Source organism: Eretmochelys imbricata, chromosome 11 (assembly GCF_965152235.1).
Source record: "Eretmochelys imbricata isolate rEreImb1 chromosome 11, rEreImb1.hap1, whole genome shotgun sequence".
Taxonomy (NCBI): domain Eukaryota; kingdom Metazoa; phylum Chordata; order Testudines; family Cheloniidae; genus Eretmochelys; species Eretmochelys imbricata.
Genome location: NC_135582.1, coordinates 38,815,848 through 38,842,763, shown reverse-complemented (window position 1 = coordinate 38,842,763; position 26,916 = coordinate 38,815,848). Strand labels below are relative to the sequence as shown.

Here is a 26,916-nt window from a genome sequence, read left to right as displayed (position 1 = left end):
GTGCAGATCTTCCAGAAGAGGGAGCAGTGTGGAGTGTAAGTTATGCTCAGATACGCACCTAAAGATTCTTCTACAATGATACTGTCATTTATTTAATTAATTTGTTTAAATCACTAATCCAGCACTGTAAAATAAATGGCAGTTTCCAGATATTCAGTCTAGGAAGACATGTTTCCTGCTCCAAAGAGGTTGCTGTCCAAAGGTAATCTGTAGGACGTGTCCTTTAATAAGAAAGCACAATAACATGGCTGAAGGGTATTTTGTTTTAACATGATTTTTTGTTTGAATAATTTGCCTTTAATACCAATACATTATTTGATAGAGTATTTATTTTGTGTAGATTTATTATTGCAATGAAATATCAATTTAATGTATAAATGTGGAATTTAACAGCATAATTTTGGCAGGTACCTCTTTGTTTCTCATTATGATCTACTCTATTTGCTTCTTCTGCATGTTTCTTATAACTTTAATTAGCAACACAATACTAATATTTAACATCATATAGTACGTAACACACACTAATGAATAGTCACTGACCTTTATATATTTTACAAATAGAGACTATAGCGGGGTGTACTTGCTCTTTAAAGTTAGGTGGGAGACCTTCCTGGGCCACTTTTACCCCATTCCAGGAACCCTGACAATTGAACAGGGGATATGATCATGGAGGGGGACACTGCTTATAATGCTGGCTGTTTACGGCCAGAGACTGGTGGTCTGTGAGCAGGATGGGCTGGAACATCCCTCATTCCCTCACTACAGAGGGAACCTTGTCCATGGTTCAGGACAGTTCCCTTCCAATCTCTCCTTGAGAGCCACGAGAACAGGGTTTCTTGGGAAATGTTGTCCCCTGAGCAGTCATAACAGTAGTCCTAGGCTGGGGCTAAGCATGCTAGCACTTGAAAGGCCTATATAAATAACATTTTTCCATCAATCAAGATTGTTAGGTTGGCTGGGAGATGCAACCTCATTAGGAAATGAGACCTAGAATCTGCCAGTTTACTATTACTAGTACACCAAATAATTTTAAATAAACTAAGGTTTAAATTTACATGAATTTTTTTTTGAAATAGGAGTATCTTAAGTATTTAGTAATCCGCAGTTTTCTTTTTTGTGGGAAAAAGCAGTCTGGTGTCATGTTAGAAAGCTTGCATCAGTATGTGATCTGTGAGTGGGTTCCTGTGGTGGAAGAAAAGCAAGCAAACGGTCTTAGCTGATTTATGCTTGCTTCTTTCTTGGAATTCATATGGAGTTTTCCTTGTTCCTTTATTATGTGAGAGAAGGTGAATAAAAATATCTAGTCTACCTCATTGAATGCAAACTCTAAGGCAGGGGTCGGCAACCTTTCAGAAGAGGTATGCCAAGTCTTCATTTATTCACTCTAATTTAAGGTTTCACGTGCCAGTAATACATTTTAACGTTTTTAGAAGGTCTCTTTCTATAAGCCTATAATATATAACTAAACTATTGTTGTATGTAAAGTAAATAAGGTTTTTAAAATGTTTAAGAAGCTTCGTTTAAAATTAAATTAAAATGCAGAGCCTCCCGGACTGGTGGCCAGGAACCGGGCAGTGTGAGTGCCACTGAAAATCAGCTCGTGTGCCGGCTTTGGTGCACGTGTCATAGGTTGTCTACCCCTGCTCTAAGGCTTCAGGTCCCGATCAGATCCTATGTCTTTCTTGTAAGACAGCATTTGGTTACCTCCCTGGACAAATTTCAGTTTAGCGTGTGCACTGTGCATCACATTTGGGCTTGAATGTAGAAGGTTTGAATGTAGACTTTAGATTTCAATCTAAATATTTATCCAAATATATATTAGGATTGAGTATGAATCAAATATGAATATGGGTCAAATATAGCATAGGAATAGGAAAGTCCTAACAAACTGCCTTTATGCTGAAAATCCATAAGGGATCTGAACCTACAAATTAAAGATAGCCTCCAGCTTCCAAAACCTCTGTGCTGAAAGGGCTTTGCACTACCCTCACCCACTGCCACCTGGCAGAGTTCCACATGGCCTAGTGTGGCATTGGATAGTGTCTGTTAGCTGGTGAATGGAGCTTTACTACAATTCTCAGAGGGTCACTGGGTCTGTATTTAGCATCAGCTTCATTTAAACACTTTAACCCCATGCAGTCAATGGGCCAAATTCTCTATCCATTTCAACAGTGTAAATCTAGAATAACTCCATTAAAGACAAGGGGGATTACTCCAGATTTACACTGATGTAAATGAAAATTTTGCCCTAAATTGTCTTGGGGAACAATTGCATTGAATAATACAGCTATCCAGGCGTGGTATTGTGGTAGTGTAAGGCTTGATATTCTGCATCTGTTTTGATACCATATATAGTTTTATCTTTAATATTGAATTATAGGCCAGGATCACTATGCCGTGGTTATAAGTATTTACCCCCAAATCTTTTGCTCCTCACAGGATCACTCTATGATGCTTTCTAATAGAAAGTCATAATCCTGCATTATCTTTTGTACAAGTAGCTTACTTTGTGCCATGGAAATTGGCCTTTTCTGTTTTGACCTAAGTGGATTGTGAATCCCAGACATCTTTACTCAGGAGACTATTACAAGAGAATCCCAGACACTGCTACAGAAGGTGCAGCAGCAGCAGTTGTAGCTTAAGGACCAGAGACAGCAAGTCTAGCAGAAACCTCAGGAACAGTACTCTCTCTGTATATTTCCCCAGGGATACATTTTAAGCTATGGGCTGGATTCTTCAGTGCAATATTGCCTTATAAGAAAGTGGATGTGGTAGCTTTGTTTTTTCCAGTTGCTTTCTTGAATCCCTAAAAATTGAAACAGGCATTCATCAATTTTTGAAAAGTTAGAAGCCATACTATTTAAAATAAACAACAACCTTGGACTCTACTTTGCATGAGTTCTTCTGGGATTCACAAAATCTTACCATCTGTCTTTTTGGTCTGTATTTGAGTGATAGTTTCATCGCAGTTCCATGGGTAAAAAAATATAATCAAATTAAAGCAAGGAAAAATAATTCTCTAGATTTTGAACTTTCAAAAGTCACCTAGACACTTCATCTTAGGAAATATGAAGGAAGACAATAAAGACTAAATTTTAATGATTGATTGTGTATTTTTAAACCCAACAATATTTCCTGCAGGAATCTTGCTAACAGGATTCTGTTTGCCTGAAAGAAGTGTCTGGCTTTGTCAGCATTGCCATGATAAATCAGCATTTCTACTAAAATTAGCTCATTAGTATTAATTTTTTGGCAGTCACGGACTAATTTATGAACTGCCTTACCATTTAAAAAAGACACTTATTAAAAAGAAACTCTTTGATACAATAGGATGTCAGTAGTTACTAACCCCTCAGTGAATCCAGTCTTCCACTTAATGTCAGTTAACAAGAGGACACCCCTTATCTTCTAACATCTCCCTCCTAGTGTAGAGCAATAGATTCTGCATCCATATGTGGCATAGCACTTAATAATGCAAGTTGTCCTGTTCACTTTGATGGACTACTCATGTGAGTAAGTGCTATTTGTTGTGAGTAATGGTTCCCGAATATGTCCCCAAATTAATACTTTAGTTTAACAAGGGTTACTGCCTCTTACATCAGTTCAGTCCTTGAACACAAACTATTATAAAGCTTTCAGAAGCTGGTTTTAGTAGATGATGTCAGTTTCTATTTTGAAACAAGGGGCATGTTTCTATGGGTTGTCACTTGGAGTTACTTCTGAAATTATTTTTATTCATTTAATCAGTCATTTTAGTGTTAATTTTTTTTGGATGGTGGACATTTCTAGCAATGGATTCAATAATTGTGTGTACTCTGCATACTTCCTCCTTTTGATGGCCAGCATTTCTTTTGATCACAGTTTGAAAAAAACAACATACCTTTTAAAACCTTCTTGAGAAATGTCTTTGAACCTGCAGATTACTGTTACTTCTTTATCACCCGTAATTTATTTTCAACCAGAGCCCTCTGCCTTTATTAAATAAACAATCATTTTGTACTATCTAATGTACTAGTACTTTTGTACTGAGAGGATACAAAGCAATGATATGTGAAGCATCAGTTTGTTTTGCTTTTTTGAAAAGTTATTTCAGAACCTCAGCCTTCCAGGAGAAATAAGCAAGCATGGAAGATTACATTTGAAAAGACTGATACCATAATTAAATGAATTATAATAGGTCTGCTGATGAATTGTATAAATGGGCATTGGTACAGCACTTACTGTATGTAGTTCTGAGTGATTTGAACTATAATTTTTAAAAGTATTGCAGAGTGTAAAAGAACTGGTTGGTTTGCAGATACTCTTTACATTCAATTACAGTTTTTTATGCTGTATGAAGACTGCTGTATTTATAATGTTTTCCAAAAAGCGTAACCAGTGTTATCTCATTTTATGTCACCATAAGGATATGTTTAATAACTTAGTAGAAGAAAGGCAAAAGAAAATATTAGTATTATAGACAATGCTTAACATTTGCTGGTTAATTATTTGAAACTAATGGTATAATATACAATGAAATTATTTCCCACGCTGTTTGTTTTTAAGCATATACTTTTCCCATTTAGAAACCTGAAACCCTTTGGATGTTGATTAAACTCTGTATTGTAATTTCTTTTTCAGTCAGGTGCTATTAGGATTCTTGTATTCTTGGATGCTACTGATGCAATAAATGTAGAAACAGATTGTTTTACTTCCAATAATAGTTCTAAGTGATAAATTGTTCAATATATGCTGTGTTTAACAGTTAAACTTTAAAAAGGCCCTAAGAGTCTCAAATTGAAATGTTGTCTTGTAGGGCAGAATTTAGTGAGAGGGTCTGGGATTCCAGGATGAACTTGTACATTCTTTCAGGGCATTTTTGCAAGGGAGGTTGTTGTGTTTTAAAGGTAGTTGATAAGAGACCTGCACCACCAACCCCAGACCTGCACCACCAACCACCATCGTACATTAGTCTATAGAAGGTATTTGGGTGTACATACTCCTGTACCACTCGGTACCACCATTCACCCGAGTGCAATTTTTGACCATTTGCAGGATACATTATAAATCAGGATGTCACTACCAGACAATCAGATTTGAACATTCCTTGCATAAAGTAGCTTGCTTATATCCCTTAGGAATACATCACTTAACTGTGCTTATGTGACCGTGTTGGTATGTCTGGTTTTACATGAAAGTTAGGGTAACACATTGTTTATTTATGTCACTGTGAATTCAAGAGTAGGTGTCTGTGCTTTATATTTAGTGAAGTTATCTCCTTTGGACAAGTCACTTAGAATAATTGAATGGTAATTTCATCACTTGATTATTAATTAACAGGAAATTGCTTTTTCTTAGATGTTCTAAGAGTTGATCTTTGCTACTAACTCTGTTCTTTCAGTATTCTTTGCTTCTGGGTGCTGACTGAGGCTGTGAAATAGAACTTTGTGAAACTAATAAAGAGTTACGACTTTTCAGTTTTGGGGACCATAAAATTGGCTAAATGTTCACCTCCTCTCCCCTATGACTTAGATCATGTTTCCCCTAGTGGCTATAAACAGTGTATTTCATTCTCTTGTGGCATCAAGGGACTTCACTAGATATGTTTGGTAAGGGCCTGATCCTGCTGTTCTCACACATGGGAGCAAGAACCATCTGATCAGGTCCTCAGTCCACTGACATAGCAAATAGGGTGGTGGCTTTTAGAGTCTGATTGACAGCAGGTCAGATTTTGATCAGCGAGAAAGAGTTTTAAAGCTCAGATTCTTGTTTTAAAAAAAGCTACTAAGATGTTCATTGGAGATATATTTTCCCCTGTACTGCAGAGAGATGGACTTTATATATTTTTTTATTAAAAAAAAAATATGTATCAACGTTTTGAAACCAGATACCAGTACAGGGCTGGCAAAATGAGATTTCCACAGCAGCTAAGGGGATTAACTCTGATTTTTTGGGTTTGGTTTTTTTTATTTTATTTTTCTTAAATACTCAGGAACTACAAGGGGGTGGGCTAATGTTTAGGCTCCAGAAATGATGTGGAAGACCATTTTCCTCCTTCATTTAAGTTTGTATAACCTGAGTCCATGAAATGAAAATGGACATTTTTTGTCTTAGAAGGCTTCCATACCTGGCAAACCTTTCCTTGGTTTTTTTTTCTTTTACCCTTTTGTTTGACTATTAAAGTAGACTATTGAAGGAGACTATACAACAGGTTAGATAGGAATAGCCTTCTATATTAAGAGTTATTACACTTGAATGTTGGGTCAAATACTGCTCTCTCTTACATCAGGGCAACCTTATGGAAGTTCAGTGGGCTTGCATGGGTGTAACTGAATGTGGAATTTGGCCCACTGTTTTACCTGAAAAAATGTATTTAAAATGATTGTTCTCAGTGTGTCCCTGAACTGTTGATGGGAACAATCTCCCATATCTGTTCTGATATGACGCTATAACCAAGCTTCTCGATTTGCTGTTTGGTTGCAGGGTGTGAGAGTGGGCAGTTCCGCTGCGGGAATGGCCGTTGTATTCCTGCAGACTGGAGGTGTGATGGAGCAAGGGACTGTTCGGATGACACGGATGAAGCTGGTTGTCGTAAGTGGAATATCCACTGCATTAATTCAAAGCATTTCCACTTTTTTACAATATTCAGAATTCTCAGCTACCACGGTGCTCATGGTACACTATGCCATGATGAGGAGCCTCTTAATTCTTAGAGAGAGACAGAACAAAGGTGGTGTAAAACTCGTGGTTTGGTGGGCAATGGCTTTGGAATCTAATTGAGACTCATGTTTCTTGAGTTCTGTAGTACCGGTTCTATGGATATTAGAATAGTGCCAAATTTCCAACTCACCCTTAGAAAGAGATTCAGGTCACATGCTGCACTTCCCTCCAATATCCATAGCCATATGTCTAATAAGGACATCTTTTCTGATGTCTGTGGACTCTGAGCATGTGTAGATGGCTAATTGATATTACTGCAATGAACTTGAATGGTGCACACATACAGACACCACAGTCGTCAGCATGGATATAACCTTTGGTATTCATGGTCACTCAAGTTCACGAGAGGGCATCATACACATTTAATTGGTACACTGTATCATGTATGAAAAAAGGTTCTGTGGCTCTTGACAGATTTCAGTTGAATCACTATGGAGATTTTAAAATGTGTGTCTATTAAAAATGTTACAAACAAGAAGACATGATTCCCCATTTTCAGAAACCCTTCTACGTTTTGCTATCTGCCAGCACTCTTCTAGGTTTCGGAACCCTTTGTGCCAGTTAGCCTATGCTACAGTTCGGCCAGGTTTTGTCCTTGAGTTGATTTGGAGTGAAAAGGCTAATTTACATTGTTTCCTCTCACATTGGCTTGGCTCTTCTCAGCTTGAGCCTTGCAGTAATTGGGGGGTAGTTCCTGCAGCCAGACTGTCTGATTTTCTGATTAATAGGTCAGCCAAGTGCAAAGCCAACGGTGTTTTGGATGAATATCTTGCATTAGAAATAACTGCCATTCTGAGTCAACTGGCCACGTCACCCAAGATATTTAAGTCTGAATGATTTCCTCTGAGACAGGAGCCATGGTGCTATTGAACAAACTACTGAGCAAAACTTGCATTAACTTCAGTTGGATCAGAATCTCACTCCTAATGTATTTCCCTAAATAAGTGAAGTTGTTTTTGTTTTCATCTTCTTACAAATGGAATAAAAATAAAAATGGAGGGTGAAAATGAATTTCAGTTTTGTTTAACTGGCTTATCTTGTTTTCTAATTATACTCACATAGTATAATGTTGGGGCCATATAAGTACCTACACAGATTTTAAATCAACAGAACACAAATATATTTTTAAAATGAAACTCAATATTCATTTTTGTTCCTGAAGCAGGAATCCAAAATAATATTTATGATATGCAGCTAAACCCTTTCCTTGTATCTAATTTAATTATGCATTCTTCATCTATGAAGCTGCAATACAGCGTTACATCACTTCTTTAAATGGCTTCTTTACATAGTTGGGTAATCCTTAAATCTCATCCCATGGGCTCAGACTGTTGCTGGGTTGGCTTGCAATGCTTGTGAACTGGCAGAGTCTGAAGACATGATCTCAGGGAGAAGGGTCATTAAACAGAGAGGCCCGGCACAAATCAAACTGGATGGTGTTGTGCTAGTGAATCACAAGATGAGTATTAACTAGGGCTAGGCAAACTGTTCCAGAATTAGGTTCAAACGTCTATTTTGTCTCTCTTTGTGCTCACAGTTTTTTTTCCCCTTTCTTTTTTTAATAGCCACTGTGACAAAGCTCCGACCTTGTCTCAGTGGGTCCCACGCTTCCTGGTGGATTACGCTAGCCTCAGAGGCTCACTGTGACCCTCCACATAGCCCTTCTCTCTGTAGAGGCAAGGGTCACAGCCTACTGACCCATTTTCATCATAAGCCAGTAAGGGAGGTGAGGAGAAGTTATCCTCCTTCGCACAGTCTCTGTTGTCTCCCAGCCTCCGTGATTAGTCAGGGAAGGGAGGGGGGAGCCCAGACCCACCCTCTACTCCGGGCTCCAGCCCAGGGACCCTGATAGTAGCAGCTCTTGGTAGCCGACTTTTTGGAAATAGGATGAGTATGATTCCCTGGGCCACTTCCCCACAGCAGTCCCCACTTCCTCAATATCTTTGTCACCCTTACCTCAGGGCCTCCTTTCTTGTGCCCGATAAGGTTTGTACTGATCCGTTTCTCCAGCAGCCTGGCTCCCTTCTACAGCTCCTGACGCACACCTCCCACCTGACTAAGTGGGAAGGCTTTAAACTAGTTTCAGCCAGCCCCTGATTGGCTTTGGGTGTCCCAATCAACCTAGCTGTCTCCACTGCTTTCTGGAAGGATCTTAATTGGCCCCAGGTGTCTTGATTAACCTGGAGCAACTGCCATTTGGTTACCATGGTAACAGGGATTTGTTTAGCCTGGGGCTAACATACCTGTTTCTCACCACTTTTCTATAGCCATCTGGCCTTGCCCCATCACACCACCTATAAGGTAATTAAAAGAGCAGGGACAGTAGAACTTAAACTATTCCAACCCAAGCCCTGCATCATGAATCCACTAAGGAAAATCATGTGCTTAATTTGGAAGAGGCCTCTCCCTTTAGCTCAAAAGTTGTAGGTCTTGTCCAAGAACTGTAATCCCAGGGTAGAACGCCTCATTCCTATTCTTTTGTCTATAGGTGTCTCAGATGCTAGTTCATGCAGGTGAAGCACACTCTCCTGAATAAACATTGTGAAATAACAAATGATTTGCTTGTTTGTACTAGCACAACCTACCTGTGAGGGAAATCAGTTTCAGTGTCAGACCGATGGAGAGTGTATTCCACAGTCATGGGTTTGTGATGACGAGGAGGACTGTGAAGATGGCTCAGATGAGCATCAACAATGCCGTAAGTATTTCCGTCAGAACATTACACCAACATCATGAAAGTGCAAACCATTTGTATGTGAACATATTGATTACATAAAGCGCATGACATACACACAAACACACAGACACGCACACAAATAAACAAGGCTAGTGCAAGCATAACAACTTTTTATCAGAGTGATCTCTGTAATAAACAATTGCTGAAAATGGAATACACTAAAATAATAATGAAATAAAACATAATCAAATAAATCTAGATAGGGATTATTTAGGTTAATAAAACCTCTCCAAATCTTGCAGTAAAGTAGAAAAATAATTGGCTTTTCAGTTTAAATAGAAAAGAAAAGAAAATTTAAGATGCGTATCCGTTACAGAAGTAATAGGGAACCTGATTACAAAAATTGAATAGCGAATTTACATCATTTTATGAACAGTTATACGCTTCTCAATCACCCTCAGTTAGGAGCCTCTTCATTCATTCTTTACTAAAACTTTTATTCATCAAACTCAGAATCAAAAAAAGAAACTACATTTCTCCCTGGAAAAGGTTTGGAATCTATAAAAGGAAAAATGAGTAAATCTCTAAGTAGAGAAGAGTAATTAAGGGACATTAAACAAACCCTTAGAGAGATTCTAATGCCATATCTGGTGAAACTCTTCAATAAGATACTAGACCGACATTGCAATCTTTCACTGTATAATGAACAGAGCTGTTATCCCTTATATTCAGATCCCAAAAAGCCCTCACGTTTGCTAATAGTGTTATGTTCCATTATCACTTAGATAGCTTAAAGCTAGTACATAAATCATGTTAATATTTCAGTTTGGAAGGGAAATATTTTGATGATACTCTATGTATTAATCATGCATGGATTGGTATTTATGAACAAAAATATTTAATGTTCCTTTTCTTCTTTAGTAAAATAAGTTATTTTAAGTATAATAGCTACAGACCAGTTTCTTTTCTCAGTATTGATGGTAAGATATTAAATATTCTAACTAGCTGTTTGAATTCAGTAACCAGTGCTTAATTTGTAATGAAAGAGGTACTGGGGCTCAAGCAATCAGACATTGTAACTAATACATATCAGTTGGGTTTTATGCCATAGAAACAAACAGTGATTTGAGTGATTTGGCTGCTGCGCATTAGGTCAGATTTTGCCCTCAGATTATTAGCATTTGGTAGTGCGTGGGATGTGGGTGGTCCAAATAATAGCTATAACTTATTTTTGGTATATCATTAGAAAACAAATGACTTCTGACTGAGTAGGATCGGGCTTATTTGCTTTTCTTCTTACACAGATTGGTTTTGGTCCTAAGATTTGACATTTTATTTAAAGTATCTAAATATCTCTACAGTTAATAAGCCAAATTCTGCTCAGTTACACCTGTTAAACCCCACTGACTTTGGTGGATTTTCATGAGTGTAACTTAGATCAGAATTTGGATCATAGTCCAGGCACATGGTCTTAAAACTTCATTTCTATCTCTGCTGCTGAGGGGAATAAAGCTGGGCTGTCTTTTGCCCCCATTCTCCTTTGCGTATGTGATGCAGACACTAGTTAGTTATATATCTACTAAGGACAGAGTAGATAATAAAGTCAAAATCCAATGAAGGCTTTAGGTCAAGATTTGAACTGTGTCACTGTAACTTGCCTTCATTCTATGTGTGCCCATTAATTGTGAGCAATTTAGAAAGTGCCCCTCAATGACTGCACAGTAAAATCCTGCTGCTTCTGCTTTGGAGCCACCTCTGGGAATATGCATTGATGCTAATTAATTTAAGGCACTTTTGTATTGCTCCTTCCTAGAACGCTTAAAACTTTTTTTTCCATGAGAGCTATTCTGAAAGGCACACACAATTGGAACGAAGAGAAGTTTGTTTTACTCCAAGTTTTACTTTCTCACTTTTCTAACTGGGTTAATGCCCTAACAGCAGAGCCCGTGATATGAGCACTAGTGAGGGAAGAAGGCATAGAGAGTCTCTGTACAAGAGCTGACCAGGATCCCATACAGCACTTTCCAGAGCATGAGGTGGGGGGAACAAGTTAGCACGCCAGGTAAAGGCATCACAGCCATAAGAGAGCATGGTCTACTGACTAAAGGCAAGATCATACTCCACTCTCCTTGCATGTCGGCAATGGTAGATAGGCTCAAGATTGCATGCCACTTTGGCCATCCTGAACTATCCTGCAGTAGCTGGCGGAATGGTTTTGGGCCTGCTGTGGCTGGTTCCACTTATTATTTGGGTAACAGTAGTGTCCTGAGACTTCACTCAGGACTTGGAAACCTATTGTGTTGGGCACAGGACAAACCAGCCCTCAAAGCATGGAGGAAAAATTGGAGATGAGGCTGCAGGATCCATGACGATGCAGATTAAGTGCTTCGAAGCCTTGGCATGGGTTGGAGCAGTGGCTGTGCATTAGGAAATGCATTATGGTTGAGTGGCGTGCCCACTGGTTGGCAGGTGACTTTTATTTCTGCCCGAGACACAAAGGTCAAGTAATAAAAGATTGTGTATTTCATGAGAGGGACTCAGTAATAAAAAGGGGAAGAGGAGAAGTACTTTGCTGCATGTAGGTCCTTCATTGGTGAAAATCTAAATTAACTGTTTTTTGCAGCGGGGAGGACATGCTCAAGTCAGCAGTTCACATGTTCAAATGGACAATGCATCCCGACTGGTTACACGTGTGATCGAGTTAAAGACTGCACTGATGGAACAGATGAGAGAGGCTGCCGTAAGTCTTTTAAATCTTAGCACTAGATCTGGTTTCATCCTGTCTCTCTTTGGCATTTTAATCAATTTGTAAGATTAAGGGGCTTGTTGATGGACAGAAATGACCACAATATGCTTCTTGTTATCAGAATTTCATTGCAGATTCTTTCATGGATTAGAGCTGATGTTCTGATACAGTTTCATTATTGTGAGACTTATTAAGTCCCTACTGCTGCCTTATGGTCAGGGACATTTTCGTTTGCCCGTCTCAGCAATAATAAAGTTTTCATTTTAAAAACATCTTTAAAATGTTTTTAAACTTTGGAAAATTAAAAAATATTTCATTTTCCATAAGAACTTCTATAATCAAATCTTTGCATAGCTCTTAGTGGGGATTGTGACCACGTATCTAAAGATGGAATTTGGCCCCAGGTATTTCATGTGTGTTATTTTTAAGTCAACTGCCTGAAAATAATGTAGGGGAAATTTAAGCATTTCTTGTCTTTGTTTTTTTCTTAAGTAGTTTTAATTAAAAGTTACATATTAAGTTTAAATATAAAAGTGGTCAACAGAAAAATTGTAGGAGGTTTGACTTTGTTTTTGCTTATTGTCTATAGTGCTTTATGCAGATGTGTAACATCTGCTGGGGTTATATCAAATATTGTGGTATGCTTTATAACCATAAGTAGAGAGTGTGTTCCTTCAGTGATTATTAGGATGCCTAACAAGGAAAGTACAGCTCAAGGCCTTGATCCCTCAAAGATTTAAGCATTTACTTAATTTTGTGCAATGTGAGTAGTCCTGTGACTTCAGTGGGACTGCTCAATGTGTAAAGGTAAGCACATGCATGGTCAGAATCTAAGTGTTGGCCTGGGGAGTTTTGCTGTTGACTTCAATGGGGCCAGGTTTTCACCTCTGACAATTTCATGGGACATGGGAAAAAAAGCATTGTATGCAGTGAGGGTGAAGGTGAAGACAATGGGATGTTGAATAATTACTGTGCATTTGGGAGGAGGCAAGCGTGGGAAACATCATAGGAGGGGATGTGGGAGAAGGAGATGGTGAATGGGAGAAGGGGACACTGGGAGGGAAGGAGTCAGTATACACTGGCGCTGAAGGAAGAGACAGTTATACATAGGGAAGAAGAAAGTAAGCATGTATGCGCCACCAGTTGTGTATCAGAAGGATGATAATGTGGAAGCAATGGGTGCTTTGGGATAAAAAAATATATTTTAAGACAAAAAGAGGATAATTTTAATTTAAATATTATCAAAGATTTACAAATAATGTAACATTCAGTAGAGGGAAAACTTAAGGTATATATAAATATAAAGAACAAAATGTTCAAAAGTTGGCTCATAAGTTGCACTTGCAAAATTTGCATGCACAACCATTGTGAATGCAAATTTACTCAAGCAAAATAGCTAATTGCCCGGACAGTTGTTACTTAAAAGCACAGCGCGTCATTTTGTGTAACCAGATTCCTGTTTATACATGCAAATGTATGATTTGTGCACACAATATATATGTGTGCAAACTTTTCATGCACAAGATTGGTCGAATATTTAATGGTCAATGCTTACCTTGTCTTGCCTAATAGTCAACGGGAGTTATCTGGGTGGATTAGAGGTCAGAATTGAGCATACTGTGTTTTGCATATATTACTAAGATTTCTATAAGTAATATGCACAACTACCCAAGGGGCTGCATTGCAGGCCCCCCAAGCAACATTTCACTGGGCGCAAGGCAAACTCATAACATGAGTGCCCAACCTACTCCACAGAGACCATAATTAATGAAAGAAAAAATTATATTTTATTTCTGAAATGGCATAGATGAGCCTTATCACTTTACAGCTTTACTTTCTGATCTTTTTTCAGTTGCAAATTCACAAATGACCTCACTAAAGTCAACTTTTTTTATGAGTTCACACTTAAGTGACTTAAGCGTTCCTATGCAATAGTAGATCGCCTGCTGTGTTTTTGATGAGTACCAGCTTGCTGAAGACTTCTTTTGGCTTCTGCCACCGTCATTGGCATTATGCAAAATGTTCGTAGGGCTATACACACTTCCCTGAAAATTAGTTGTATTTTTTTTGTAAATCTCATTAAGTCAGATGAGTGGTAGCAGATCAAGTTCTATTCCAAAAGTAGACTTGAAGCCAGTCTCTTAGAATCTTTTCTCTGTTGCTGGAAGTCCTACGTTTCAGAAGAAATGTAGCAAAACTATGACTGTTAACAGCTTTTGGATAAACTTCACTAGCTTCTGCATTGGTTCGAAATTTGGAGGACCAGATAGAACAATTTTTTGATAAAGAGAATCTGTAATGCGTTTAGGCCACAATACTGGATCTTGTAAAAAGCATGACTTAATAAGTAGTGTAGCACTTCTCTCTCCTGCTTCTTGCAAATCTTCCTCTAAGTCTGGTGGTAATATTACTTGACTATCTTTGAAAGTCATTAAATTGGAATCACAAGATTAATCTGGCTGCTTTTCTTCAGTTTCCACAGTCTTTATACTGAAATCACTGTCACCTTGCAGTTTTTGTTTATCCAGTTCCTTAGTTTGTGCATTGTTTGAGCCAGGCTGTTGAGGGGCCTTATCTATCTGGAAATATTGGAGGATTGACTGTTGTCCTTTGGCTTCTTTTCTTTCCCTTTCTTTAAGCTCTTGACATTTCTGGCTGCCTGATTTGTATTGATAGCCAAACATGGCAGTATGGTGCACATATTAATGATACACAAGTGACAGATGCTCTCTAGGCACCCTGGAGATACTGTTCCCTGTCCCTGGGGTATGGTCTCAGCCATCTAAGTATCCTTGAGGGCTAGATCACTGTTTGGAATGTTGCTTCTGTTTTAACATTGCTTCTGATTTGGCTCAGGTAAATCTTGCAAGATCACGTGAGATCTGGATACCACATAGATGTATAGGCACAAACATACTCACCGAGATATATAACACTGAATCAAACTAAAACATCCACAATTCAGCCTGAATTTTTTTCTCATGGTGATGGGCTTTCTGGCTGGGTCTGTTGTTGGACCAGACTCTAGTAAAGTGTACCCATTGCCTCCCCTGTACTTGGGGCCTGCTGCTTTGGAACAGCTAGTAGCTGTGAGTTCGAGAAAGTGGAGGCTGCTATGGTCACTTGTGCTTCTTCTCTAATTTCAGTTTCATTTCTTTGAGGACATCTTACCCCTTTGGGGAAAAAAAGTGTTGGATTCCTCCAGTTTGAACTCTGGACTATACGGAGCGTCTCATGGCAGAGAAGAGACAGAACTGGGTCATTATGAGTATAAAGAGGATTTTTCATTGGGCCTGCTGGACACAGACAGATCCTATAGCTCTTCGAGTCTATCTCCCACAACCGCAGAGTTAAAATAGCTGTGGACTGCCTAGTGACACCACATAGGCCAAGTCCTGGCCTAGAGTTCATGGTCATGGAAGAGACTACTGACTGAGCTACAGAATAGAGGCCTCATTTTTCAAGGGAGTGTCATTTGTGCCTAACACCTACTTAACATAGTGTACATCAGCATGCTTACTGATAGCGTTAATAATAATAAAAAACTACACTCATAGACCACGAAGCAGGTGCTGGTGTTTACAGTGTTGCTAGCAAGAAGACAGCAGTGAACTACAAAATACACTATCAGGAAACAGATTTGGAAAAAAAGTAGAGCTTTGGATACTGGGTCATTAATAGAGCAACAAGAAATAAAAAGTCACTAATGGCTTTATTTACATAAAAAAGGCTGGTGTACATGCTATATAAAAGAAAACCAGCATATTACTTACTCAGCCAACAGCCTGTGCCTTTTATCCCTTACTTACAAGTGGCTAAAAATGAGTGCTGTCTGTAAAATGAAAAGTGATTTAGAAGCCAATGGTATGCTGGAATAAAAGGCAGCCCAGACAGCCAGCTTGGAGCTATTCCACATGATAGACCTCCAGCCAACTCTAAAGTCACCAGCACAAATGCCTGAAGAGTCTGCCAAGGATTCAGGAACAGATGCCACTGCTGGACAGATATTTTGCACAGCTTGGCATTTGTGTCCTGGAAAAGCTTAGGAGAAAAGAGATGGTGTTAGCCTTTGTTTAGCAAATGTTCAGAATATTTTTTGGGGAAAATAGCTTTCCTGAAAATGAAATATTGTTAAAAATAAACATTCTTGTGAAGTGAAAAACTTGATGGTGACAATTTGTATTTACATAGCACCTTTTATTCAAGGGTCTCAAAGCACTTTATAAACAATAATTAGCCTCCCAAACTCCTTGTAAAATAGATGAACATAGAATCGTAGGACTGGAAGGGACCTTGAGAGGTCATCTAGTCCAGTCCCCTGCACTCAGAGCAAGACTAAGTATTTTCTAGACCATCTCTGACAGCTGTTTGTCTAACCTGCTCTTAAAAATCTTGAATGATAGAGATTCCATAGCCTCCCTAGGCAATTTATTCCAAGGTGCTTAAGCACCCTGACAATTAGGAAGTTTTTCCTAATGTCCAACCTAAACCTCTCTTGCTGCAATTTAAGCACATTGCTTCTTATCCTATCCTTAGAGGTTAAGGAGAACAATTTTTCTCCCTGCTCCTTGTAACAACCTTTTATGTACTTGAATGATGTTATACCCATTTTCTCAATGGGTAGAATCAGGAATAGAGAGGGTACTTGACTCATCCAAGGTCACACAGTAAGTCAATGGCAGATCGAGCAATAGAACTCAAAATCCTTTGCTCTGAGCAGCAAACACAACAATGTTTGAAAATGAAATTACACACTTTGATATTCTGTGTTTTTATTTTAATGCTCCCAGATAAATAGAAAAAAAAGATTTTGGTTTAAAGTTATTGGAATTGGGCCTGTTGCATGGTTTAGCAGTGTTGCTCTCCACTGCCGGGTGAGAGACCCATTCTTGGGCCCTATCTATTACTCCACGGGTCATTAGATCCTGGAATTTTTGTGGAGGCAGCACATTGAGCCCTGAGGAGAAGAACTGCCCCATGTCATTCAGCAGCAACCACTCTGGCTGATTGGGGACTGCTGTTGACAGTCTTTTTTAGTCAGAAGGGTGACGACTCTGACTTGACTGCTTGGTGGAGAAAAAGTAGTGGTGGGGGGAGGAGATGAGGATGAGAAAGATGTAAGCGCCCAGAGGACCATCCCCAAAGAGCTGGTGAATTTTACACCTCTGTCTTTGCAAGGACTGGGGCTATAAGCAGAGACCATGAATCATAATGAATCGTGGTGATTTGATATACTATAAAATGGGGATTAGATTTTATACTTTGCTAGCAGTGCAGCTGGTGTGTTAATATTAGTAAGCACTATTTGTTTCCATCCAGTCATTTTCCTTTCTAATCCATGTTGATGCAAAGAAATGGTAAGAGAAATATCATTAATTTGGACTTTTCCTCTAGCACAAGTAATTTGTGCTAAAGCGTTTTTAAATGAAAAATCTATATAGAGTGGTCACAATTTATTGAGGAGACATCAAAGTTCATTTGAAATTGCTGCCATTTTTCCTCAGAGTGTAAAGTGTATGTAAACATTTAGTGGACAGGTCTCTCACAGCAGAACTTTGTATAGTGTTGTGCCAGTTAATTATTTTTGGAAGCAGATTTAAATTGTAAAGAAGATAAAGACTCAGTTTGTTTCTGAATGAGTGGCAATATTTAAGAGACCAGTCAAATGCAAAATGCCACCAATATTAAGTAACTGAGCAATTAAACCTGTAGTAAAATACAACATGAAGATTCAAAGCCACAGTCCATTGTCCTTGCTAATAATCCCATTAGCAGTAAAAGGCTAAGATAAACAACAGAAAAATGTTTCAGCAGCAGGCCATTTAATTAATGTATTGAAGCTGTTTTTATTTCATAAAAATAATAAGGTTTCTTATCTCATTAAATAAATGCATCACTTTGCTTGTCTGTTGTATAGAAAACTGCTAACTCTTAGTTCAGTTTTAAAATACTTATTGTTAACACTTAAAAATGCAGAATGAAAATGCAAACTTTCTGCAGGAATGATTTGATAACAAATGGTGTTTTAACCATAAATAGCTAAGGTCTGTGTGATACTGAGCTGTCTTCCTATTTTGGTAAAGTATAGTGTTCCCCCACCCCTCTTGCCATCCTCTCAATTTAAAAATGTAAAAACCTATACCTGGAGTGGGGGCACCTGGTATCTCTGTGTTCTACTCTGCAGTGACTGCTGTAGCCAAGAAAAGGGTAATTACATGGATCCAGCCTTGTCATCCAGGCAGGTCGCTGCAGTGTGGGGCTATGAGGGAAGAAGGGAAATCCTCCCAGAAGGACATGTTCATTGAGGTTGATGATCTGACCACAGGTTTAGGAGCTCCTGAGTTTTAATCCCAATTTGGACACTGAGTTCCTAGAATGGGTAAATCACTTAACCTCTCAGCCTTTGCCCCAGTTACCCTATCCCTAAAATGGAGACCATACTGACTACCCTAAGAGGTTTTAATAAGTTAAGGTTTGTAAAATGTTTTGAAAATGTCCCTGTAATAAGAGGTGTGACATGCAGGTGTGCTGGTAAGAGATTGCTCATTATTCCCTGGCCCCTCTCATAGGACATGGTCAGGGTTACAAGAGGTTACACTCCTGCATCATGTGGCAGAAGTCAGTGTCTGCTGCTTCCACTGGCTACTGTTACAGCTAATCTGCTAAGTATTATTATTGCTTGGTTATATTTTCCTCACAACTGTTTATCCCTGAGGTCTCAGAGCAAAAATATTAGGTGGAAAGCAAAACAGTGTTGTTTTAGCTGCTGCTGTAGAATAGCTTTCAAACTGTTTATGAAGGTACAGTATAGTGTGTCCTCTGCGTAGCTACGTTTTAAATGCACCAATTAAATAAAATAACAGTGGCGACTGGTGCCCAAAATAGCTTGTCGGGCGGCGGGTAATATGGTGCCTCCTCTCCCACCTGTCCTCTTCTGATGGTTGATCATATTTTGAAAGTGGAAAACTGGGACAATGTGGTTGGAAGCTCACAGGGAAGTGCTTTGGATGGGGATAAGCAAAGCCCTTAATTTTTGTTTTTTATTGAAAAATTCCCAGGTTTTACAAAAGCTAAAATGCTATTTGTTTTTTATTGAATTTTGGACCACTCAAATACATAAAAACACAGATTGTGTTAAGAAAATCCAATACATTACATTAGGTAGGTGTGTTTATGTTAATAAATTAGTCTAAATGTAAATATGAGGATTTGGCTGACTGCTCCGGAAGGAGAGATGGCAGGTCAGTAACCTGGGCAGCCCAGGTAATCAAACCGGGTCAAAAGTACTCTTACATTTCTCTATATAAAATTTTTTTCTGTCCTCCTGTCCCGCAACATTAACCCAGATATTTACCAAAAAAGTGTGAAGTTAGTTTTTCGCACTGATTTTTACCCATTTTTAAATTTTTGTAATAAACACTGATAAATTCCTGGACAGTTTTAAACAAAGTAAAAACAGAAAATGAAGTATCTTGGGGAACCCTTCTACTGCCTACTTTCCTTCTCCAGAGCTAGTCTGTTCTGAAACCTCTCACACCCAACAGCCATAGGCTCAGAACAAACCCAAAGAAACAGTTTTGTCAGCAGTTGTGATTTATCACAAGTCTCACACATATTTGGTGTTTTTTCCTACAAGCTCCAGCTCTTGGAGTCAGGAGATCTCATAATCTCAGCTTTCATTAAGAAGAAAGTTTCTAGCCTTAATGGTTGGAAAAACCTGGAAAATGTGAACCCTGAAGGCCCCACATCCAGCAGGAGAATGTAAAGAACTCCATGTTTATTATTTTTCAAAATCTCGTGATTTTGAAGTCATGATTTTGGGGGCCCTGAATCATGGTTTTGAAAGATTGAGGGTGGCCACACTGTAGAACACACACACAAATGACACACACATTAAATTAAAGAGATGGGGATTAATACAAGAATTGTAAAGTCAATAAGGACCTGGCTAAAGAGGAGAAGGCAATGGGTTGTGCTAAAAGGTGAACAATTGGATTAGAAGGAGGTACGAGTGCAATTCCTGAAAGATTGGTCTTGGGACCAATCTGATTAGGCTGCATTGTCAATACAGATGAGGGTCAGAATATTATACAGGAAGATCTGGATGACCTTTTAGACTGAAATGACAGAAATTAGATTAAATTAAATAGTACAAAGCGTAAGATCATACACTTAGGGTCTAATAATAAGAATTTCTGCTACAAACTGGGGGCTCATCAGTTGGAAGCAACAGAGGAGGAGAGAGATGTGCGTGAGTTGGTGGATCACAGGAAGACGATGAGCCACCAATGTAATCCTAGGATGTATCAGGTGAGGCATTTCTAGTAAAGGTAGAGAAGTGTTCATGCCATTATATAAGGCAGTGGCAAGACCGCATCTGGAATATTCTTTACAGTTCTGGTCACCCATTTTCAAGAAAGATGAATTCAAACTGGAACAGCTGCAGAGAAGAGCTACTAGAATGATTAGGGGAATGGATGTCCTATCTTATGAGGAAAGGCTGGAAGAACTTGGCTTGTTTAGCCTAGCAAAAAGAAGGCTGACGGGGATATGATTACTCTTTGTACATACATGAGTGGGTAAACCTTTTAAGCTAAAGGACAATGTTGGCACAGGAACAAATAGACATAAACTGGCCATGAACAAAACCAGGCTGGAAATAAGAAGGTTTCTAACCATCAGAGAAGTGAGGGTCTGGAAAAGCCTCCCAATAGGAGTTGTGGGGAAAACAATTACACCTCTACCCCAACATAATGCGGTCCTCGGGAGACACAAAATCTCACCGCGTTATAGGTGAGACCGTGTTATATCGAACATGCTTTGCCCCCACCCCCCACCCCCGTTCCTTGTTCCCTGAGCGCCCCCTCCAGAGACCCCTCGTCCCTAATCATGTAGTGAAAAATATGATAGAGTATTTTCATATCAGTTGGAAAACTATACTGTGGTTAGGGGCTTTACCCTTTAACCCATGAAATTCATGGAATTACTTGTGTGAGTAAGGATTGGAGCCCTCCAGCTCTAACTCATTATCGCCATCTGGCCTCTCACAGAATGCTTTTGCTCAGAGGAAAGGGAAAAATTAATTAAATAATCTCCACAACAAATAAAATGGAGGAAAAAAAATATAATGTACTTATTCCCTTAGTACAGGGCAAACTAGGCCGGATCTGGCCCATTAGGGTTTTGGATCCAGCCTGCGGGATTGCCACCCCTGTGGCACAGCGGGGCTAAGGCAGGCTCCCTGCCTGCGCTGGATCTGTGCCACTCCTGGAAGTGGCTGGCACCACATCCCTGCGGCCCCGGCAGAGCGGGGGGCAGAGGGCTCTGCGTGCTGCCCTCACCTGCAGGCACAGCCCCCTGCAGCTCCCGTTGGCTGGGAACAGGGAACCTGCCTTAGCCCCGCTGCGCGCCGCTGCCACCCCGAATCCCTTCTGCACCCTGCACTCCAACCTACTGCCGTGCCCTGCACCCCTCCTGCACCCGCACCCCTGCTCTAAGCCCCCTCCCGCACCCCAAACTCCTGCCCTGAGCCCTCTGCCACACCCCGCACACCACCTGCACCCCAACACCTTGCCCTGAGCCCTTTCCTGCACACAGCACCCCCTCCCACACCTCGCACTCCCTCCTGCACCCTAACCCCCTGCCCCAGCCCTACATTTGTCGCCCTGCATGCAATTTCTCCACCCAGGTGTGGCCCTCAGGCCAAAAAGTTTGCCCACCCCTTCCTTAATAGTACTTATTATAAAAACTAATAAACTGCAAACTGGGCAAAATACATATTTTAAATAACACCGAAACACCTCTGCTAATGGCACCCGATGACATCTTTTTAACTCTTTACATTGACATTACATGAGGAGAATGCACAAGACCCGAGTTGAGAGCATGCCCACTGCAGGAGTGATGCTGCCATAGGTTCTCTCTTCTCCAGAGAGATTCCAGTCTGTAGTGGGGGAAAATGGTGCACACTAATGTGAACTGGTTGTCATTAATTTACAATAGTTTGGTGGTAGGTTTCTGAAGGGACAGTCCAGGGGAATGGGGCCAGCTTTCATATTTTTCCCTCTGAGCCTTGCTCAGGGGATCTGAAACAACACAGAATATCATTTGAAGGATTTCTGTGCAGGTGAGATAAAACTACTCCTCCCTTAAAACACTTCCCCATGTTAGGTCTATGGGTTTTGTCTCCCCTCCAGTTGTAGAAATGGAGCAGGTTGTGGAGCTGGCTGCAGTTATTAATATGCTCTAAAATGTTGTTTTGTTGTTTGAAGTTTTGAAAATAAAACACACATGATATTTTTACTCTTTCTTTTTTGGTGACAGAAATGATCCATTAGTGGTTCTCTAGCTCAAACTAACCTCTTTTTTTCCAAACAGAGATACTGTCAGGTTCCACCAGCTGAGTGATCTGATTGGTGGAATATTCTTATATGCTTAGTAAGGCCTGATCAGCCAGATTTAGCCTTTCAGGCTATTGGTCCCCAAAAGAACTTTGGCTTCCTGAGCTCCTTAGCTGCAGAGGTACCGAGTGGGAAATGTCTTCTGTGGCATGCCCAGTTAGGCATTCTCTGCCAGCACCTTTCCTCATCATCTTGTATCCAGCTTGATCAGAATACATATCAGTCAGTTGCTTGAGAAATCTGTCAGCTAGGGGGAGCAATACCATGGCTATGGCCTGAAATTAAATAAACAAAACAAATGGCCTCCCACTGTCTCTGGGGTTAGGTTTCAGAGTCCAGTGGGAAGCCTGCTACTCTGTATGACTCAGTCTGTATAAAGATGCTTTAGTTAATTTAGCTGTTCTAACAATATAGGATTTTATATGACATAACTGCAGTTGATTTAAGTGAACAGGAGGCCTGTACCTAACATTTAATGCAAAATAGAGTTTTACTAAGACCAGCCCAGATTTTGGGGTTTGTAGTTTGAAAAAATATCTGCAGTTAGATATGTTAATTATTAGCTATTAGTCTCTAATGAGTGCCCCCTAAATTTTGGTAAATAATATATTGTCTGAATATTAAACATCCTAATCTGGGACTAAATTTCCCCCCATGTTAACTTTAGTTAAAATTGCTCCAATTTACATTGGTGTAAATGAGATCAGGATCAGGATAGGTTCAATGTATTCTACACTTAGTTCATCTGTTAGAGCTAAAGTTTTCTAGGAGTTCATTCTAAATCAGCAGCTGCTTTCTGTGATCTTGATAAAATTCTTGATCATTAGCAGCCCCGACAATTAAAGGGAAGTTAATTTCCAGGCTGGAAAAATCTGCTATTTTAATGAAAAAATTTAAAGGGACAGTTAAAGGAAGGCACAGAATTAGATCTGAGTGATTTGCCAGGCTTATGAGTTGCAAGACAATAGAAAACTTATTACTCTCCACTATAACTATAAAAGACAGTGTTAAAATAAATGGCAAAAGATACAGTGATACCAGGTACACATGTACACTTTGGCTTATGGTTAAGACATGGGATCTTTTTTACCATAATCATATGGGTTATAAATTATAAATGCATTAATAAAAACTGTCTTTGGGGCAAGATCATCATAGTCTTGTCTGCAAAGTAGGTCTTGGCACTGAGTAGATGACAGGGTACCAGGGCTAGGAGAATCTTTCCTCTATGACGTGGTGCCAGTAGGTATCTGAGGTATCCATACATGCCCCCACCACAGGGGAATGGGGCTGGTGGACTCTCACAGTGGCTAATGCCCTGCACTCCTTATGAGGTTCTGCCCCTTGTGTATTTCCATCCATGGAGCCCAGGTGGTGTGGAAGTTTGCAAACTTCCACACCACCTGGACTCTATGGATGGAAATATAGATGTGTGCCCCCACCCATTGCTGTCTCCTTCACTGTACACTGTAGGTTCCACTGCCATGGTGTCCTCCATGTTTCCAGAGACAGAGGAAGCTTTTGACTCTCAGTGAATAGCATAGTTTGGCTCAAAGTCAGGCCCTAGAAACACAGCCATACACATAAGACTGCAGAATCTATACTATTGGTGAAGTTGTATGCCGACTCCCCAGAACCCCAAGCACGTCCCCCATACAAGGGCCAGGAGTAGCCTGTGTCAGAAGTGGGGCTGCTTGATCAGGGTGTTTGGGCTAAAAGATGTTAAGCAAGCCTTCTGACACCAGGCCATGCCCTGCAACTAGAGTTGCCAACATATTTCAAAAATAAGGGACTGCTTTCTTAGCACGCCTGCCTCACCTCTCCTCCCAATATTATAATCATTATAATAGTAATAATTAATAAGATGTACTTACCTTCATGGGTATTTCTTGCTGCTTTTTGCAGCATTCAGCAACTCACAATCTTGTTGTACAGAGATGAAAAAATAAGGAATGTCCCTTGTAATAAGGGACTGTATTCAGCCCTACCTAGAACATTCCCTCGTTGGGTCCAACCGCAAAACCTTGTGGAGTGTGAACTGTACTGGTTCATGGGAACCCCAGAAGGATACAGCAGCTATGCTCTGGGGTTCCTCTTCTGGCCACCCCTTTTTCAGTGATGTATACAGCGCCCCAGTCTGCAAGTTGCTGAGGGACTGCAAACCACATTAATTACAATGGGAGTTTAGGGTTCTTGCTACCTTGCAGGAACGGGCCTGCACAGAGATGCAACCTGAATTTGGCCTAGTCTGTTTGACATTTGATACACCTATTTATATTGTAAAATTAAGAACTTTTGTAAATAGATACCATTAAAAAATGCATCCAGATGAGTCCATAAATGACTATTTCAAGTTTAAGGAGAAAAATGGTAACATACAGTATGAGAACAACTAATTTTGTTGTTGTGTTTAGGCACAAATATTTTATCTGTGGAATTTATTGGTTTTTTTGTGTGAATTCTGTTGGAGAGAATTAATAATCCATGTTTTAAATTCCAGTTGGCGTGTATGAAAACGTGGATGAGAGTGAGAGAGAGAATGAGAACTTTGTCCTGTTTATTAATAATATAAGGATGTAAAATGGGAAGAGAAATACAGAATGAAAATTTAGGGCCACAAAATGAATGAAGTTTGATTATTCTTGAGCTCATTTGACTGGCTAAATATTCCTTCCATGTAAAAGTCCCGAGACACTGAATCTGAGAGCTCATGGAGTTCTAAGAGGCTCTAAATCTGAGTGCAAGTACCTCCATTTCTAGTTAAACATGTTTACTGAGATCAATAACATTTAAAACTAAGATAAGAATAAATAAAATACTTGCTTTCTTTGGTGTTGTGTCATTTTCCATATTGCCATGGGTTATTTGAATTGTAAACTCCTTGGAGCAAGAACCCGGCCCTGGGATAGGGGCAGGTTGTCTCATAATTGCCTAGTTTCTTGCAAGGTTTTTTGTATGTTTCTGTGACGCATCTGGTACCGATCACAGCTGGAGACAGGATACTGAACTAGATGAATCATCAGTTCCAGTATGGCAATTCCTATGTTCCTTTTTATATTTGTCTGTAAAGCACCATGCATAGTGCAGAATGCATACATAACAATATAATCATAAAGAGATACTGTATATTCTAATACTTGTGGCTACTGTGTTTTTTCTTATAGGTTACCCAACATGTGAACAGTTATCTTGTGCAAATGGAGCATGTTTTAATGCAAGCCAGCATTGTGATGGTAAAGTAGATTGCAGGGATGCCTCTGATGAAGCCAACTGCAGTAAGTGCCACATTTAGCATAACCCCAAACATTTGTAGTACTATGTATCCTCTTTGTAAGAGAAATACTGGAGTTTGTTTACTACATTTGAATATGTCTTTTTCTTTTCTCCATTCAAATGATATCGTTCAGCTCATGGATGTGCCAGTACCCAGTTTCAATGTGCCAATGGAGAATGTATCCCCCGAGCCTTTATCTGTGACCATGATGATGACTGTGGAGACAGGAGCGATGAAAACTCTTGCAGTACGGTGGTTTTATTTGGCTTGTTTGCCTGTTAAGAGCTGGTTTTCTTTGAAAGTGTGACAGTTAGCACAAAGCAGGGGCAATGCTCTGTTATGTAGCAGACAGAATCCAAAAGTTCTTTTAATATTTTTTTTTTTGTGGCTGAATGATGGAAGTTTCTCTTGTTCCTTCCCTCAGCTTATGCAACTTGCAGAGGCAATTTCTTCACTTGTCCAAGTGGCCGCTGTATTCATCAGAGCTGGGTTTGTGATGGAGATGATGACTGTGAAGATAACGAAGATGAAAGTGGATGTGGTAAAGACAGAAGCAAACTTATTTTAATGATGCAATTTACAAAGAAAAACCTTGCAAATCTCCCTGCTAAAAAGTCTTAACATAAGAATGTTTTATATCAGAATTTTTAAAGATCCATGGACATTCCTGGAAAACTTTTAATTGCTTTTATAGATACAGTTCTACTAATATAATATATATACTTTTAATACTTTGGGTTTTCTTATTTTGTATTGCTAAGATGATGAGTATAAACCAGGGTATGTCAAGAATTCATCTGCTTATTCACTGTAGCCCAGATCTTGCACCATTTAAATCAATGGAAACTTTGCCATTGATTTTCATGGGAGCAGGGTATGTCCTCATGTGAAGCCAGAATTCTCAGTTTGTAACAGAATGTCCATTTCCACAGTAACTAACTCTGATGTTACAAGTACAGGATTATGATTTCTGGTTGGTTGAGTATAGGAGGAGATAACATGCTGGAAGGAAAATGCAATTTTTGTGCAAATATTCTGAGTAACATTTTTGTTATTAATAATGTGATATTCAAAATAACCATCTCTATATTTAACAAAGATCTTCCATTTATCAAATCAC

At 39.5% G+C, this 26,916-nt stretch overlaps 1 protein-coding gene across 1 annotated transcript in view; it reads left to right on the top strand.

Moving 5' to 3' along the window:
* LRP2 (LDL receptor related protein 2) overlaps positions 1-26,916 on the top strand; it is a 180,200-nt gene that overhangs the window by 12,172 nt on the left and 141,112 nt on the right. The window contains exons 2-7 of the mRNA XM_077829918.1: positions 6,463-6,570; positions 9,275-9,397; positions 12,000-12,116; positions 25,687-25,797; positions 25,930-26,043; positions 26,221-26,337. Coding sequence (XP_077686044.1) covers positions 6,463-6,570; positions 9,275-9,397; positions 12,000-12,116; positions 25,687-25,797; positions 25,930-26,043; positions 26,221-26,337 — 690 coding nt within the window. The remainder of the gene's footprint in view (positions 1-6,462; positions 6,571-9,274; positions 9,398-11,999; positions 12,117-25,686; positions 25,798-25,929; positions 26,044-26,220; positions 26,338-26,916) is intronic.